Source organism: Nipponia nippon, unplaced genomic scaffold (genome assembly GCF_047370975.1).
Source record: "Nipponia nippon isolate SJK-2023a ecotype South Korea unplaced genomic scaffold, ASM4737097v1 scaffold_2, whole genome shotgun sequence".
NCBI classification, from domain to species: Eukaryota; Metazoa; Chordata; class Aves; order Pelecaniformes; family Threskiornithidae; genus Nipponia; species Nipponia nippon.
This window is the reverse complement of record NW_028262336.1, coordinates 127,290,913-127,306,652: the sequence shown is the minus strand read 5'-3', so window position 1 is coordinate 127,306,652 and position 15,740 is coordinate 127,290,913. Positions and strand designations below refer to the sequence as shown.

The 15,740-nt window shown below is 44.5% G+C and overlaps 1 protein-coding gene across 3 annotated transcripts; it reads right to left on the bottom strand.

The window, feature by feature from the left end:
• Positions 1–2,022: 2,022 nt before the first annotated feature.
• Positions 2,023–14,678, bottom strand: ALG8 (ALG8 alpha-1,3-glucosyltransferase). Of its 3 annotated transcripts, none has more exons than XM_009476495.2 (13): positions 14,581–14,678; positions 13,870–13,948; positions 12,344–12,537; positions 10,898–11,007; positions 9,862–9,929; positions 9,304–9,430; positions 8,601–8,704; positions 8,363–8,483; positions 7,934–8,073; positions 6,959–7,098; positions 5,200–5,297; positions 4,079–4,151; positions 2,023–2,665 (listed from the first exon to the last, which is right to left on the bottom strand). In XM_009476495.2, exons 1-13 carry the CDS (start codon positions 14,658–14,660, stop codon positions 2,434–2,436), a joined length of 1,566 nt encoding a protein of 521 aa, XP_009474770.2. In that variant the 5' UTR covers positions 14,661–14,678; the 3' UTR covers positions 2,023–2,433. The 3 variants fall into 3 exon arrangements, with proteins under 3 accessions (XP_009474770.2, XP_087612765.1, XP_087612764.1); XM_087756639.1 differs by having other exon boundaries at positions 13,870–13,937; positions 14,581–14,670; XM_087756638.1 differs by lacking the exon at positions 4,079–4,151 and having other exon boundaries at positions 2,436–2,665; positions 14,581–14,674.
• Between the last annotated feature and the right edge of the window lie 1,062 nt (positions 14,679–15,740).

Here is a 15,740-nt window from a genome sequence, read left to right as displayed (position 1 = left end):
AGTGGAGACCAGTGAGGAGTGGTGTTCCTCAGGGGTCGGTACCGGGACTGGCGCTGTTTAACAGCTTTGTCGGTGACATGGACAGCGGAATTGAGCGCACCCTCAGCAAATTTGTGGATGACACCAAGCTGTGTGGTGCGGTTGACATGTTGGAGGGCAGGGATGGCATCCAGAGGGACCTGGGCAGGCTGGAGAGGTGGGCCTGTGTGAACCTCATGGGGTTCAGCAAGGCCAAGTGCAAGGTCCTGCACATGGGTCAGGGCAATCCCTTGTATCTGTACAGGCTGGGGGATGAAAGGGTTGAGAGCAGCCCTGCCGAGATGGACTTGGGGGTGCTGGGGGATGGAAAGCTGGCCACGAGCCGGCAATGGGCACTGGCAGCCCAGAAAGCCAAGCGTCTCCTGGGCTGCATCCCCCGCAGCGTGGGCAGCAGGGCGAGGGGGGGGGATTCTGCCCCTCTGCTCCGCTCTGGGGAGACCCCCCTGGAGCCCTGCGTCCAGCTCGGGGGTCCTCAGCACGGGAAGGACATGGAGCTGTTGGAGCGGGGCCAGGGGAGGCCACAGCAATGGTGCGAGGGTGGCACAGCTCTGCTGTGAGGACAGGCTGAGAGCTGGGGGGGTTCAGCCTGGAGAGGAGGAGGCTGCGGGGAGACCTTGTTGCAGCCTTCCAGTACCTGGAGGGGGCCTACAAGAAAGCTGGAGAGGGACTTTTTACAAGGGCACGTAGGGATAGGACAAGGGGTAATGGCTTTAAACTGAAAGAGGGCAGATTTAGACTGGATCTAAGGAAGAAGCTCTTCACTACGAGGGTGGTGAGGCACTGGCACAGGTTGCCCAGAGAAGCTGCGGATGCCCCATCCCTGGAAGTGTTCAAGGCCAGGCTGGATGGGGCTTGAGCAACCTGGTCTGGTGGAAGGTGCCCCGGCCCGTGGCAGGGGGGTTGGAACCAGGTGATCTTTGAGGTCCCTTCCAACCCAAACCATTCCATGAATCTGTGATAAACACAAGCATTGGGGATGTCCTGCCTCGTGCAGAGCTTTGAGGCTTAGACCGAAGGTAGATACAGGCGGAAGCAACACCAAGGCACCGCCAGCAGTCACAGAAGCTAAAAAGAGCGAGGCAAAGTAGTTCATAGAGTGGAAAACACAGAAACTATGAGAAAGTAAGGAAAACCAGAGTGAAAAAGTCTGAAAATGAGCTCCCCGCCTGTGAAAAGTTTAAACGTACAAGCTATTTGGCTACACAAATGGCCACAGCAACTACTCTGCTGTCCACCCCCTGTCCTCGCAAGAGCCACGCTCTATTTTAACACCCAAAATATTCAAAGAACATAAAGAGCGTAACCATCCCCTGGGCTACCCCCTCTGAAGGGGGCCGCGTTCCTCAGCTAACAGGGAAGAAAGTTCAAGAACCACTGGAAAAAAATAAACTCCATCCCTCCTCCCCTCCCAGTTTCATGTCTCGGCACTGGAACTCAAACCAGAGCCCCATTTCTAGAGCAAAATTGTTTAGGAACGGTTACGTAGCGTTTGAAAAAGTACAACGATGAACTGCATCAAGCTGTGGGTAACTGCCAGCCTTAAGGGCACGCGATTCTGCAGAGGCGGAACACGATACACCTCTTCCTCAGTTTACTGAACTACGGACACTCGTTTTTTTGTCATGGTTGTAGAGTTTTACATGAATTGCAAATAAATACGATTATCCAGCCACATTAGCCGATACGTTTAATGGTGTTAAAGCAATACCGAATTGAGGCGTGTGTCTGAAATGAGGAAATCTACAAAAATAAGTATGATTACAGGAATATTTAAACCTCTTTGCAAAGACTGTATGAAAGAAGGAGATCAAAGGGACGCGGACATAGTAAGCAACTAACGTAAAGCTTCCGATGTGGGTGTTCAAGAATTTGACAAAGCACCTCTGGACAAGTTTCCAGGTAGACACGACGTCCTTACTTGTGCGGGTGTCCCTCAAAAAGCAGGGCTCAGACATGAGGTAAAAAAAAACCCACAAGAAATGCTCAAAGAAAAAATATCAATTTTTTAATTTACGTTATTCCACAGAATGCAGTTACAACCCTCTCTTCCACACAGCAATGGTCCCTTGTAATTTGCCACACCCGTTTTTATTTGAATACAAACGGTAACGGGAAAGCCGGGCAGGTTTTCCTCAGGACAGAAGTCTGGACCTCGTTAAGCGTCACAGTTTCTCCCTGGCAAGCGGCACCTCACCGTGCCCCACGTTATCGCGACGAGCGCTTCTGATCGGAGGTATCCTCGTTGGGCAGTACAGAAGCGTCGGAAGAAAAAACTCCCCCGGTGGCGATGGTACACGTACGCTGTGTTTTATCAAGAGTTGTACGTCCTTGTGAGAACCCCTCCCCGTGCTGGATAATCCCCTCAAACCTGGGACTGGTCCCAAGGCTGCGGCTTTACTCGGCCTTCTGTCTAACAGAAATTCGTTCCGTCAGGACAGAGACGTAGAGTTTCAGCCAAGCGTACGTGACGCCCAGAGCGCAGTACACAGAGGTCAGCAACAGAGGGGCAAAAGGCAAGTGCCGCTTCCAGGGGGTCAGAGGAAATATAATTTCACAGAAGATTTCCAAAGGCACGAGTTGGATGAGGTAGATGGTTTCAAGCCAGTTAAGGAGAGGCCTCTCTCTCCTGTCAAAGAGGAATTAGGGGAAGAAAAAAGGGATAGTGTTAAAATACACGATGTTAAATGAAAATAACTATTCTGTTTTTCAGCTATCGCTGGTGACCAGTGCAAAGAATATCCCCCATTAGTTCACAATAAGGCTTTAAATAACAATTTGAAAAGTTTCAGTAGGAAAACACAGGATAAGAGCGAGTACAGCTAATTGCCTTAGCACGTGGCTTTTGCGCCAAGTTCCAAGATGGCCTGGAATCGAAGTAGAAATCTCAGCAACTGCTCTGCTTCACAGCACATCATTCCAGTGAACAGCTCAACAGAGACCTTCATACCGACGTTTGTTCCGTGGAATTTTTCTACGTCCAAAGGCTGGAAATATCAGATTTATCTTAACCGCTGCCTCTTTCCCCTAAACCTTCTGTAGGATGTACGAGCCAATCTCTCTTCCAAAGGACACTGGTGGCAGGGTTTTGACTGCAGGTAGTTTACAAGGGAATTCAGGAAATTACAGGGGAATTCAGGGGAATTACAGGAAATTCCTGTTCTTCTGGAAGGAATTTTTTTTTTTTTTTTTTTGGAAAGTCAGGAACAAGAAACTTGCAAAAGCTCCATCTCTAGACAGAAACTAAGCTCCTACAGAGGTTTTTAGTTAGAGCTCTTGAGACAGAAGGATTGAATTCTGAAACATTAAGGGGGAAAAAGCAGTCTGGGTGGAAGAGGATCACCTACAAAAAGCACGTGACTGAGGTCGCGCATACAGCTTTATCGCATTTCCGACAGATCCTTTGCTACCGCCCGGCTTTGCCATGAAAAGTTTGGGAAATAGAGAAGTGGAGACTACGGGGGTTGTAAGGATAAGCGCCGTCTTTGGTCAAGCGGCCTGTACAAATACACAGGATGATTTGGGCAATTATATATTCTGACAACCAACTGTTCGCAGCAGATTGGTCGACAAATTACAGCTTGTAAATGTATGTTATTTATAACCTGCCCCTTCCACACATGAAAATACCAAGTACCACTGCAAAAACCCACAGTAGCATTTACCCCTGCTAGCACAGATAAACAATCTCTAGATAACTCACTGTAGTAAGTGCCCCAATTTTGAATTAAATCCTCACAGGCCACAACATTACAACTTTGTGCTTTAACAGTGCATCAAGCAGGTGGGGATTTCCAGCCTGCTGGGACCACCTGGGTAGTTGTCACAATTCAAGCGTAAGAAGGATGCGCTATAATAATCCTAACTTAAGCCTGGCCTCCTGAGAAGAGAACAGAGGCAGCAGCGCCTTTTGACTAGTAACACTTCGATTTGACACTTCAGCATCCATTTTCTGCGCTGTTTGCCCCTTATGACAACACTGCTCCCAGTGACAGAAGAAATGGTTTTGTTCTTGGCTTTGGAAACAAGTTCCCTTAGTTACCTGAATAGAGATTTCAACGAAGAGAAGCTATAAACAGTAAACAGCAGCATAAGCAGTATTTTAATTGGAAGTTCTGAAATACAAGGAACATAACGTACTTTTAAAATTAATTATAAAAACCTTTTGCCATATAAATTGCAGTATCTTTAAATCCTACTAGTTGCACTTGCATTGCCCAACTTAATTATTTTCTCCAAACAGAGCTGAATGTTTTGCTGCTTAGGACACCCAGAAGTAAGCACAGATATTTACTCACGCAAATGCCAAGCATTTGCAATACACTTACTTCAATTATCTATAAACATACTGAACACGCTAATTATAATTACAACATAATAGCACTGCAAATAAGATTTTCCTATTAAACATAAATCAGAAACTACTGGGCTGTGAAGCTTAAAACAGAAACGTGAGAGCCAAATCAATGCTGTTTAGTTCTAGGTTGTGTGGTAGATAAAAATTAAGTAACAGAGAAGGCAGAGGAAGTTTCTCATTTCTCAAGGCAGCAGCTTCACTACCGCAAATAAGCAGCAGCATCAGACCAAAGGAGCGTGAGTGTCTGGATTTGCACTCTTGCAGAAAGAGGACAACGAACGCAGTGTTACGGTGTTGCTGTAGCTACGATGGCCTAGGGTTTCAGCGATGCAAAAGGGGAGGAAGAAAGGAACAGCTTTTGGTCACAAAGACAAATCTGTCCCTACACATACAGATTTAACTGCTGCTGCTGCACGATTTTTTAGTTTATGTGCGTTATTGATAGCGTGAAGTAGTAGTCAGCTGGAAAACAGCCTGTCAGGTCTGCGGTTTCAAACTGCCTTTATCACTTTTGCTTCACATGGTTACGTTAGGCAGGGGGAAGTTTCTAGAACTGTAGCAAAACCAGGCATAACAAATATTGACTATGACAATTTCCCATCTCTATTTCAACTTAAAGCCTACGGCTCTTCCGCAGCTTTTTAAACCAATATTTCTTTTCACTAGTTGAGAGTTTGTATTTACGGAAACAGGCTGACATATCAACTTATTACATAAAATAATCCAAAGTCACTACCTGCACGCCACCTCTGGAAAAAACCCCAAAGCAGTAAGATGAAAGCACAGAAAGAAGCAAAACACTTTACCTGGTGCTGTGAACAGCAATGGAAAAAGTGAGAAGTGCCCTGTGGTTGTCAGAATCAAGTAGATGCCAGCATCCTTCGCTCTCTGAACAGACAACAAGCTAAAAGTGACAAGAATTTGTTATGCTTTTGTCTTTTAGCAAAGAAACTTAATTTCAGCAAAACATTACACAATTCACAAGTGACCGAAGAACAGTGCAAATGGAGTTTCACAGTACCCCAGTCCCTCCAAACACCGGACCCGTGATGAAGCCTCCTGCTTCCAAACCACGTGGCCTCAGAGATAAAAACGCAGGAGACAAATCAGCCAGGAAACCCCTCCCCAGAAAACCACAAACATCAGAAAGGCCTGGAGTTTTCTACAACTGCTCTTCTTCCTTTGCCAGCTGGCTGCCAACATTGTCATCCCTACTTTTTCCTCCTTCCTTTTGTTTTTCCAGTGTTAATTCCCTCCCTCCCACAATTCCTTCTTCAAGAGTTTAAACACCACTAAATCTCTGAACAGGAAAACACAGTTTGTAGCAATACTGGTCAGGCGGCTTACGAACTATAGCCTCGCTTCTACCCAAAACAGGCATTAAGTCCTTCTGGTAGAAACGGCGCACTGTTCTTGTCAAGCACAGTGCAGAAGGTCCCTTTCCTCAGCTGGCTCCCGAACAAAGCATTTTAAATATGAACCACAGCACCCATCAAGGCTTGAACTGCCCAGCAGCTAAAAGACTACGATATTTTTACATTTGTCCCTGCCACAGTAGATCTCTAAACTTAACTATTCAAAGAGAAAAAGAACTTAATCAACTATGCATGCTGGCCAAACTTGAGTACTCATGACAGCAGTGTCAAATGCTTCAATCAAGCCAGGCAAGCCAATTAATTTTTCTCTTCAAAAGGCAAAGCCACAAGACACGCAACAAACAGGTCTTGGACTTTTTGGGTTCAGTGACTGCACTGCACAAATGCAGTAACACCAGCGGGGGAAACAAATGACCCTAGGAAAGGAGCCTGCTTTTGTCCACCGTGTCACATGAGTGAAACATTTTATCAAGCCTGCGCCCAAGCTGTCACTAAGAAAAGGAGGCTTCAAGGCGAAGCTAAATGAATTCTTTTAAGAGCTGTGGGTCCACAGGCGGCCTGAAGTCTGAACCCCATTCTTTCATAAGCATGGTTTGTTTTGGGTGATTTTTTTTTCTTCATTATTCTAACAGCAATCGAGCATCTGAATCAAAACACAGATTTTCTGCATCTTAATACAACTCAGCGTTCAAAGAGACACACAAGAGTCTATGTAGTGGGAAGGCCCATGTGTCAGACTCCCAAACTGCTTAATCATCCCAGCATCACACACTTCTGTTCTTCCGATCATCTGTAAATTAGGACAAAGCTTTGCTGTGCCCCGCAGAGCTGATCGGGGAATCAGCCACTCCCAATAAAGCTCTACTTAAAGCTTCTGTCAATGCAAACTATTGTAACGTATAAGCCAGCGTTAGTATGTCATAAAAGATACTGTTTGTTTGTTTAACACCACGCCGGTTTCCTACGTATGCTATACTAGCACCATCACATTCTATTGCTAAGGCAGCCGCGTTTTATTGCGCCTGAAATTAATTTACTTGAAGCGCACTGAAACTTTACAGCTTAAGGCATTCTATAAACATGTTCATTTTCTGAAATATACTGAAAACGAAGTGATCCTCGTTGAGGGATTCTCAACAAGTGGCTGCAGGTTCAGTTTGGCCAACTACTACGTATGAAATTCACTCACCTTAAAGGCAGAATAGCAAGGAGTATTGCTTTTTCATGCACGTGCCAGCCAAACATGAAGGAGCTCAACGCACAAAGAACAAGGCACTGAAGAAAGCCTCTGGGCCCTTGAGGTTTAAACCAAAGACAGAAAACAGAGGGCTAGAAACAACAGGCAAAAACAGGACTTCAGTGAAAAGTCTGGCAATCCTGAACACAAGCCACTGTTCAATGAGGTTTTTCTCAACGTCCATAAACACCGCTGCACCCGGGTTGTGCTTGTGTGGCACAAGCGTTATACAGCACCGGAGGAACCGTTATCGATCTGGGTGTACGAGCAGAGCCTTAAGGACTCCATCAGTACAACAGGAGGGGAAAAGCAGACTGGGAGACTACAGCCAACTCCCTGTTATTTGTGTTGCAGGAACTGTCTTTGAATCCATGCCACTAAACTCGTTTGATCAAAGTTCCTACATAAAGGTGTTGAAACAAAGACTTCCAGTTAAAGGCTAGTTGCTCATTAGAGTGAAAAAGACTCTGTATCCAGGTAATTACTTATTGAACCTTCAATTCCTTGCTTGTCACGTGAAGAACACTACGCTTACCTGTAGCTCACGCTGTTAGGAACACCATGAGCTGCCCAAACAGTTCCATCGGTACCTCCACTCACATCCTAGTTCAACTACCTTTTATCACAAAAGGTTACTACTAGCTCAGCATGCAGAGTGGTTTTGATCCAAGATTGCTTTTAATCTCTTAACTGTTCTAGAGCTGACACAGGCCATAATTTTAGCCATACCTGAAGAAAGTAATATTGTGTATCAAGAAAGATATTAATTCCACATTTATCCTAATAATTGTTTTTATTATTTTTGTTTTTAAAGAAAACTTATTTGTTGCCCTGGAATTAAAATTCATGTGAAGTGCATGCTAATCAAATGAAAATCTACAGGTGACAAAACACATCAAGTTTCCAAAAAATATTATTTGTTCTTACCAATATAGATATGAAAGTACAGATTAATGTTGCCAGTGGAGTCACAGAAGGGAGGACAGCATGCTGAAATTCTTGAACCAGCCCTCCTGTCATTGAAGCTCTAGGAATTTTTGTGGGATCAAGAAAATTACACTTTAAACCTAAAAACAAAACACAAAAAAAAGCGCAAAGTGATAAATGTTAATGAATAAAATGAAGTAGCTGAAAGAGGTATATGACCAAGTTTTTTCTTCTTTAAAAGACAGAGAGGGAAGATTGATTTCTGACCTACCACTGGAAAGGTATCATGCACTGGATTACGCAGACAATCAGATGATTTAAGGCACTCGGAAAATGTAATTTACCACCTGCATTTCAAATGGGGAAGACTAAAATCCAGAGAGCTTTATCTGCAAATAGGCACCAAGTAGCAAGATTAGCATACTGTACCAAAAATAGTTAGTGCTTTATCCACGGCGTTGTACAGAGCCCAGAAGTTAGGGGCCCAGTAAGCATGGCACAGGCCTCGCTTGAAAGGAAAAAGCCGTGAAATGACTTGAGGCAGCTGGCCCTACAGAAAAGAAAAAACAAGAGAGAAACGGTCTCTTTAGGTGAGACGTGGTTTATATTTTTATAACACAATTTTTTAACAGTTCAGGGGAATAACAGGTGAAAAAGAGGTTATTACCAATACTATGAAGGGGCCCAATGAAAGAGCAGAAACAAGACAGACAATCAACCCCAGAAGAGTTACATGAAGAAAGCTGAAACTTCTCCACTTCAGGGATCCATCTACAAGAAGCAAACAGAAGAAAACGGTTACTGTGGCAAGTGGAGCGGGCGACAAAGCATTCCACACCAACGGTGGCTTGCTAGCACCTATCCAAAAGAAGCACATAGCCTTTTATGCCAATACATTCAGTTGCTTCCTTCAAGTCAGTTCGCATTTACTTTTTCCACATTGCAGCTCCTGCATTACACAACCTTTCGGTATTTTCTCTTTCAAGAGCAGTACCTTCTCTGTTCACGTGAGGAGTGTCAGACACGTTTCAGTGCTAAGAAGCAGAGAGAAACTCAAAAAAGGACTTTGAAATAGCTTCTGACGCTATCCCGTCATTTCATATCCAGAATAATTCTTATGGCTTCAAACTGCCATCTGCATTTTGTTCATGTTCGTTTTTCTTAATAAAGAACTCCTTAGAAACATGAATTTTACAGAAACAAATAATTTCAAAGATCTTTAATGATCTTACCAACTCTGCTACCCAAGCAGAATTTTCGTTTGACCCACAGCCATTTCGTTCTGATGGTATCTGCATGTCTTGAGTCTTCCCAAGCCCCGCTAATTAACACAATCCCCCCCAAAGCGAGTGAGGAAAAACCCATCTTACCTGCATTATTTGCAGTAAAACAATAGGATCGCAACAAATAAATGCCATATGCCGGGGCCACATACATGTAGATATGTTTGAAATGCAGAAGAACAGCAAAAAGAAGAGCACCCTCCAAGTATCTTTTCTGAAGGAAAAACAAAACAAAACTCAAGCTTTTTCTACTTGTTCTCTCTTTATGCTAACTTTTAATGGTCCTCTGTTGTACTCCTAAGGTGACAGGACATTTATCATAGGCATAAAAACAAATGAGTATTTGTTTTCTAAGGACTGGTGACTTGGAAGAAGATAAGATGGCAGGAAACCATGCTACATTGCTCAGGTATAACACAAAATTTAGCTTTCTCTCTTAGGGAACTGCAACGCTGCAGCACCTGCAAGCAATTATGGTGAGTTTCCAGTACGCCTTTCCCCCCCAAACTCAACAAACAGACATCCAGCTTAGTACACCTCAGCTTCCAGCCACTCTCAACCACTTCATTGGGTTGCTCATAGTTAAGGTAATTAACGCACCTAAAATACGCACAGCAACAACAGGAAAGAGCCACTCGAGTTTACCTGACATAGTCGGGCAACAGAAAGAAGCATCAGCCCAAACAGAAAGCCATTGTACTGAAAGTGAATATCTGAACTGGAGTCAAGAAAATAACAAAGTAAGCTTTCTTTACTACTATCAGTTTTCTGGGGAGACTCTAACATATAAACAATGAATTCAAATTTAAAAGGAGCTTAAATCAAGAAAGCAACCTTAAATTCACTCCACATAGACATGAAGTCATTACTTAACCCCACCCGTAAGCACAGACACAAAATCTACTAATACTAGTATACTGTCTTGATGAAATGAAGCACAACAATCTGACCACATGCAACTTACATGATATAAACCAAAACAAATAAAAGATTAATTCTCCACTTTTTGAATTTTAAAATATTAGTTTCTGCCTCGCATTGGTTAATGGATGGAGATGGCAGCCCTCGCTTATCACCTACCACCTCTAAGCAGGCAACTTAAACAAGGACTGCGATAGACAAAACTAGTCCTTCCTATAAAAGAATTACTGTCGTTTTCCCCCTCTGTCCCCTCCTCAGCTAGATCAGTGCACATTATGTCAAGATTGACTCACAATAATTGGACTTTCCAGAGGTGTTTTTATATCCTCTTTAAAAAAAAACTTGCTAATTCTCATTAACATTAAACAACTGAATAGAACCTGAACATAAAGCACTTGTAGAGATTTTCCTTGCAGTGGGACAAACCTAAAACCACACCCAGGAAAAAAGAGGCTCTCTGCTAATACTTCTGTAGGCAGGCGGAGGAGGAGCAACCAGCAGGAACAGGCATGCTGCTGCCAGACTGCTCCTCCTGCAGTTCTGGCAAATCAGACCAAAAACTGAACAATTTCCCTTTTGCCAAATAATAATTCTAATGAAAACATGAAGTTATTCAACTAACCCCAGAAACACAAATGGTAGTGTTACTTGCTGTGATAGTAATAATAACATTCATGGGTTTGTACCACATGCTGTAACAGGTTGTTAAAAACAAAACAAAACAAAAACACAAACAACCCGCAAAGGTTTGAAAGGATACGATCCACAATTAACAACCCAAAATTCCACAAGAGCAGAACGGCAAGAATAAATGTTGGTTTTTCCAGGATATCCTTTGCAGCTCGTTTCCCATTTACACATCTGCAGCACCTGAACAAGACCAGAAGAAACAGAAGTCTTAATTGAAACAGCCAACAAAAATGTTGTTGCTTTTAAGAAGTGTACTTAACCTGAAGAAAACTATTTTATTAGGACAGAAGGCAATGATAAAATTCTTGCTAAATTCATCAAGAGAAGACAGTGTCATGAATAAAGTTTATTAAAAATAGGATTTTATATTTCAATAGCTATAGTGAGTTCCACATGCTAAAACTTATTTTAAGTAATTTAGTCTCAGGTTCAAGTCTCACATTCAACAGTAACTGTATAGTTGTCAAAACCTGTTTGCTATCCACTTCTCATGAATGAACAATGTCCTGCTATATCTGGAGACAACGCACCAAGTTGTATTTAAGGTCCTCAGTTGGACATTAACCTCTTCCTGGCTCTCCCCCAATATTATGAGCTATTTCCGTTGATTAAAAACATCTTATCACTTCTCAGTGTGAAGCCATATGGTCCATATTATTTTTGAAGGTAAGGTTAGATCACATTAAGAGGTTGTGGATGATTTGTGTTGAAATACTATTAGTAGAGCCATTTTAAGAAAGCCAGCTCATTCATGCATCTTTGAGTCAAAACAATAAAAGGAAAAAAAAGTCACAGTGCAAAGCCCGTTTCAAATAAAGTAAATAAAGGAGCTTAGGTAATGCTCCAATGCAACAGAGAACTTTCTACCCAGATTCTGAGCAGAGAGAATAACAAGAGGGAAGACTGTTATAGCCAAATCATTATGGTAGGCAACATAATTCTCAAGACATCCCCCCCTGCCTCTACTCTTTAGGTGCAAGATAAACACTTCTTCACAAAGTCAGGGCACACTGAAAACATACGATCTTAATATAGTTAAATTAGACTTGGAAAAATCAGTTTATCATCCAGAATACCAAAAACACATGAGTGACTTTGCGTATTTGATGATACTGGCATTTTTTCACACGTTTCCTTTATGCTTCTACTCTAAAAGAACAGAGTAATAAGAAAAGTAACAGGAAACAACAGCTGGGTGCACCCAAGCTGTCCTGCAACTCCTACAAAACGAACCCAGTGACAGAAACAAACTACCTGTAACGTGTGAAACAGCAGCTAATGTCTGAATGAGTACAAATCAGACCGCATGTACAGCAACAGCATCCCCAGGAACAACAAAAAGTTATCTTGTGTTCAGCAGCGTGTTCCAAATTTCTCCTTGAATAGGTTAAAGCAACTTTGATATTTCCAAGCATTTCAAGCTTATTTGTACAAATAATTATTTGTTGTTACTGTAGAAAAAGTCCATAGATTAGTGACTACCCATGGTCCCTAAAATTAGAACATTAAGACTTACTCACGAACTGCATATATGAAAAGGATATCTGTAAAGATGACAGAAAATCTTTGGAAGAAGATGGTTGCGCGACTGGTGTAATTTAGATTTTCGATAACCAGCATCTTGGGGTCAAAGTACTTGGCAACGTGCGAAAGGGCACATTCAAACCAAGCAAAAAATGGTGGATAATCCAGGGTCCATTCCGAAGTTGCCTAAAGACAAAATGAGATCAAATAATTTAACACAATCCATGCTGTTTACAGTCCTTCAGGCACAGTTCATCACAGCAAATCAGTTGATGTATTTTATCTCGGTAGCCTCTATTTAATAGAAACTACTTCGCAATAAAGTAGCCAGCTGTGTGGTGCTGAATGTGATTTCCACTGTTCTTTTGTAGCACTGGTAGAGGGATGGGACGTCTCTTGATTAGCAGAGAAAGATTAAACAACAGCTTGTGTATCTGTACCAAACCAGTATATACTTGTCTGTTCTCTATATATCAACTTACAGTAATAGGGCCAATATTAAAAAAAATCTCAGTGAAATAGCTCACAGTGAATATCTGTCTACATTAGAGGAATCACGAGCACAATCAGCCTTGTACAGTCTCAAAATTATTTTTATTCATTAGTCAACAAGTCTTAATTCTAATAAGACCTTATCAAGATCAAATAGTATTATTTGGTCTTTTCCCATAAGGACAGTTATGCCCTGACCAATGATTAACTCCTTGGCAGTGGAAACAGGAGAGGAAGAAGGAGGAACAGAGCAGGTTGGGATGGGATATCCTTGTCAGCGTGCATGTTCCCAAATGCTTATGTTATGCTGCCGAAAAGCATCCTATGTTTTGGCACTGGGATCGCACTGGCATTGTAGAAATTTGTTTTACGGTATTGGATCAGCCTGTCAGAAAGTTCTGACCCACACAAATCATTTACTCCTGGATACACAGTTCCCAGACGCTTACGTGGAGGAGTACTAGAGACTATGGTATTTATCTCAGAACCCCAGGAGATATTGTGAGATATATTAAAACCCAATTGTGTAGGCTGAGTCTATCATCAACTTAAAGGTGATTCATCTAGATTAAAATCAATGCATGCTAGTAGCGCACCAGCAGAGGCTCAAAACTTTAATACAGTGATTGATTTCATAATGTATATACCCATTTATATCATTCGTTCTTTATCATAACTGTGTATCATTAATGACAAGAGTGAAGAGAGCAGCAATTTAAGACTACCATGCAACTTGCTCTTGTGTTACACAGCCTTCCTCATAATCCACGCGCTTTAATTGTCTTTTCCATTTTGCCTTCCTAAGTACTAGCAGCTTCCCCAAACAATTCTCATTTTTTAACTGAAAGCTACACAGGGCCAACAAATCATGACTGATATGTTTTTGAACCACGGCTGCCAACCATCAGCATCCATGACGTACTTTCTGCAAATAAAAGCCTTTCTCCCCTTGCATTCACACAGGCTGACATACCCGATATGCCCAAAATTTATATACAGCTAAAAAAACCACAAACATGTACTTACTTCATAGTACCACTGAGAGAGGGGTAAGTTGTGAGTGATGGCAAGCCAATTCCTATGTACTTCGAAATCTGTGGAATAACTACAGAAGGTTTATATTAAGAGTCACATACACGTGCCTAAAGGAGAAACATTTCAGAGCACATCACCACGGGTAGATAAAAAGGAAGCCTACGCTGGTCAGCTCTGGGGCAAGAATTTGATCAAGTAATGTAAAGAATAACAAAGATGCTGCATGAACTTTGTGCCAAGGACAGACACAGGCGACTGTAGGACAGGAATTATTTATAGCTCGGCCTTCTCTGACAATTAATGCCAAAATTCCACGTTCTGGCTGACTTTTTAACAGCAATTTGATTTTTTTTTTTTGAGGGGAAAAAAGCTACAGTGTCTTTTAAAGACAAAAAGCGTTAATGTTTCAGCACGTTTAAGGGCCCTCCCGAAAAAGAGCCAGCCGGAGCGGGCTGCAAGCCCCCTCAGCCACAAAGGCAAAGCTATTTCACACCGCCGAGAGGAGGAGGAGGCCGGGCCACCCAGCACCACCCCGCTGCCCACAGGCACCCGAAGGACCCGCGGGACGCCGGGGCCCCCTCAGGAACCGCGGCACCGCGCCCCCTCTCCCCATCCCCGGCCGCCCTGAGGGCCGGTGGAAGCCAACTGAGAGGCTGTGCCCCCTTCCCCTCCCCTCCCCTCAGCCCCGGGGAAGCTCCTTACTAGGCGGGGATGAGGAGGCACTTGAGGAAGGACACGCCGAGCGCCAGGGCGCGGAACCAGCTCCGGCCGCCCGCCGCCATGGCGCGCCCCGCGCTGACAGGCCGCCGCGCATGCGCCGCGGGCGCAGCACCGGGCATGCGGGGGAGCTGGGCGCGGCGGGGGCTGCCGTGTGCGGGGCCGGCGGGGGTGGGGTTCGGGAGCGGGGTGAGGGGGGGCTGGGTGGCCCTGGGAGCTCGGATGGTGGGGGGCCGGGGCGATGGGGGGTTGGGTTGGGTTGGGTTGGGTTGGGTTGGGTTGGGTGGTGTGGGGCTGTGCTTGCAGTTGCCTGGGCTTGGGCTGCTCCTGGTGTCCGGCGCCTCCGGGAGGAGGGGGCAGGCTGTGGTGCCAGTTCACCCCATCGACCCCAGGCACCGCTGCAGGCGTGGGGAGGAGCGGCTGGAGAGCTGTCTGGTGGGAAAGGGCCTGGGGGTGTTGGTCGACAGCCGCCTGAACATGAGCCAGCAGTGTGCCCAGGTGGCCAAGAGGGCCAATGGCATCCTGGCTTGTATCAGGACTAGTGTGGCCAGCAGGAGCAGGGAGGTGACAGTGCCCCTGTGCTGGGCAGTGGTGAGGCCGCCCCTCGAATGCTGTGCTCAGCGCTGGGCCCCTCACCCCAAGGCGGCCATGGAGGGGCTGGAGCATGGCCAGAGCAGGGCAGCGAGGCTGGGGCAGGGGCTGGAGCACAAGGCTGGGGAGGAGCGGCTGGGGGAGCTGGGGGGGCTCAGCCTGGAGAAGAGGAGGCTGAGGGGAGCCCTCATCGCTCTCTGCAACGGCCTGAAAGGAGGCTGGAGCCGGGGGGGGTCGGTCTCTTCTCCCCAGGAACAAGCGATGGGACGAGAGGGAACGGCCTCAAGCTGCGCCAGGGCAGGTTTAGGTTGGGTATGAGGAGAAATTTTTTCCCTGAAAGGGCTGTCAGGCACTGGCACAGGCTGTTTATGCAGGCCCTGTTTATAAATGTTTGAAACATAAATGAGCTAAAGCATTTAAAATTGTTTTGATTATTTAGGAAGACTTGTTCATCCAAGTTTTCTACAGGTGCACATTTTTGGGGAGCTGTGTAAAATCCTTAGAGAGAGGAAAAGCTACAGATTCAGCAAACATTGCTCCATGCTTTTCTCTCA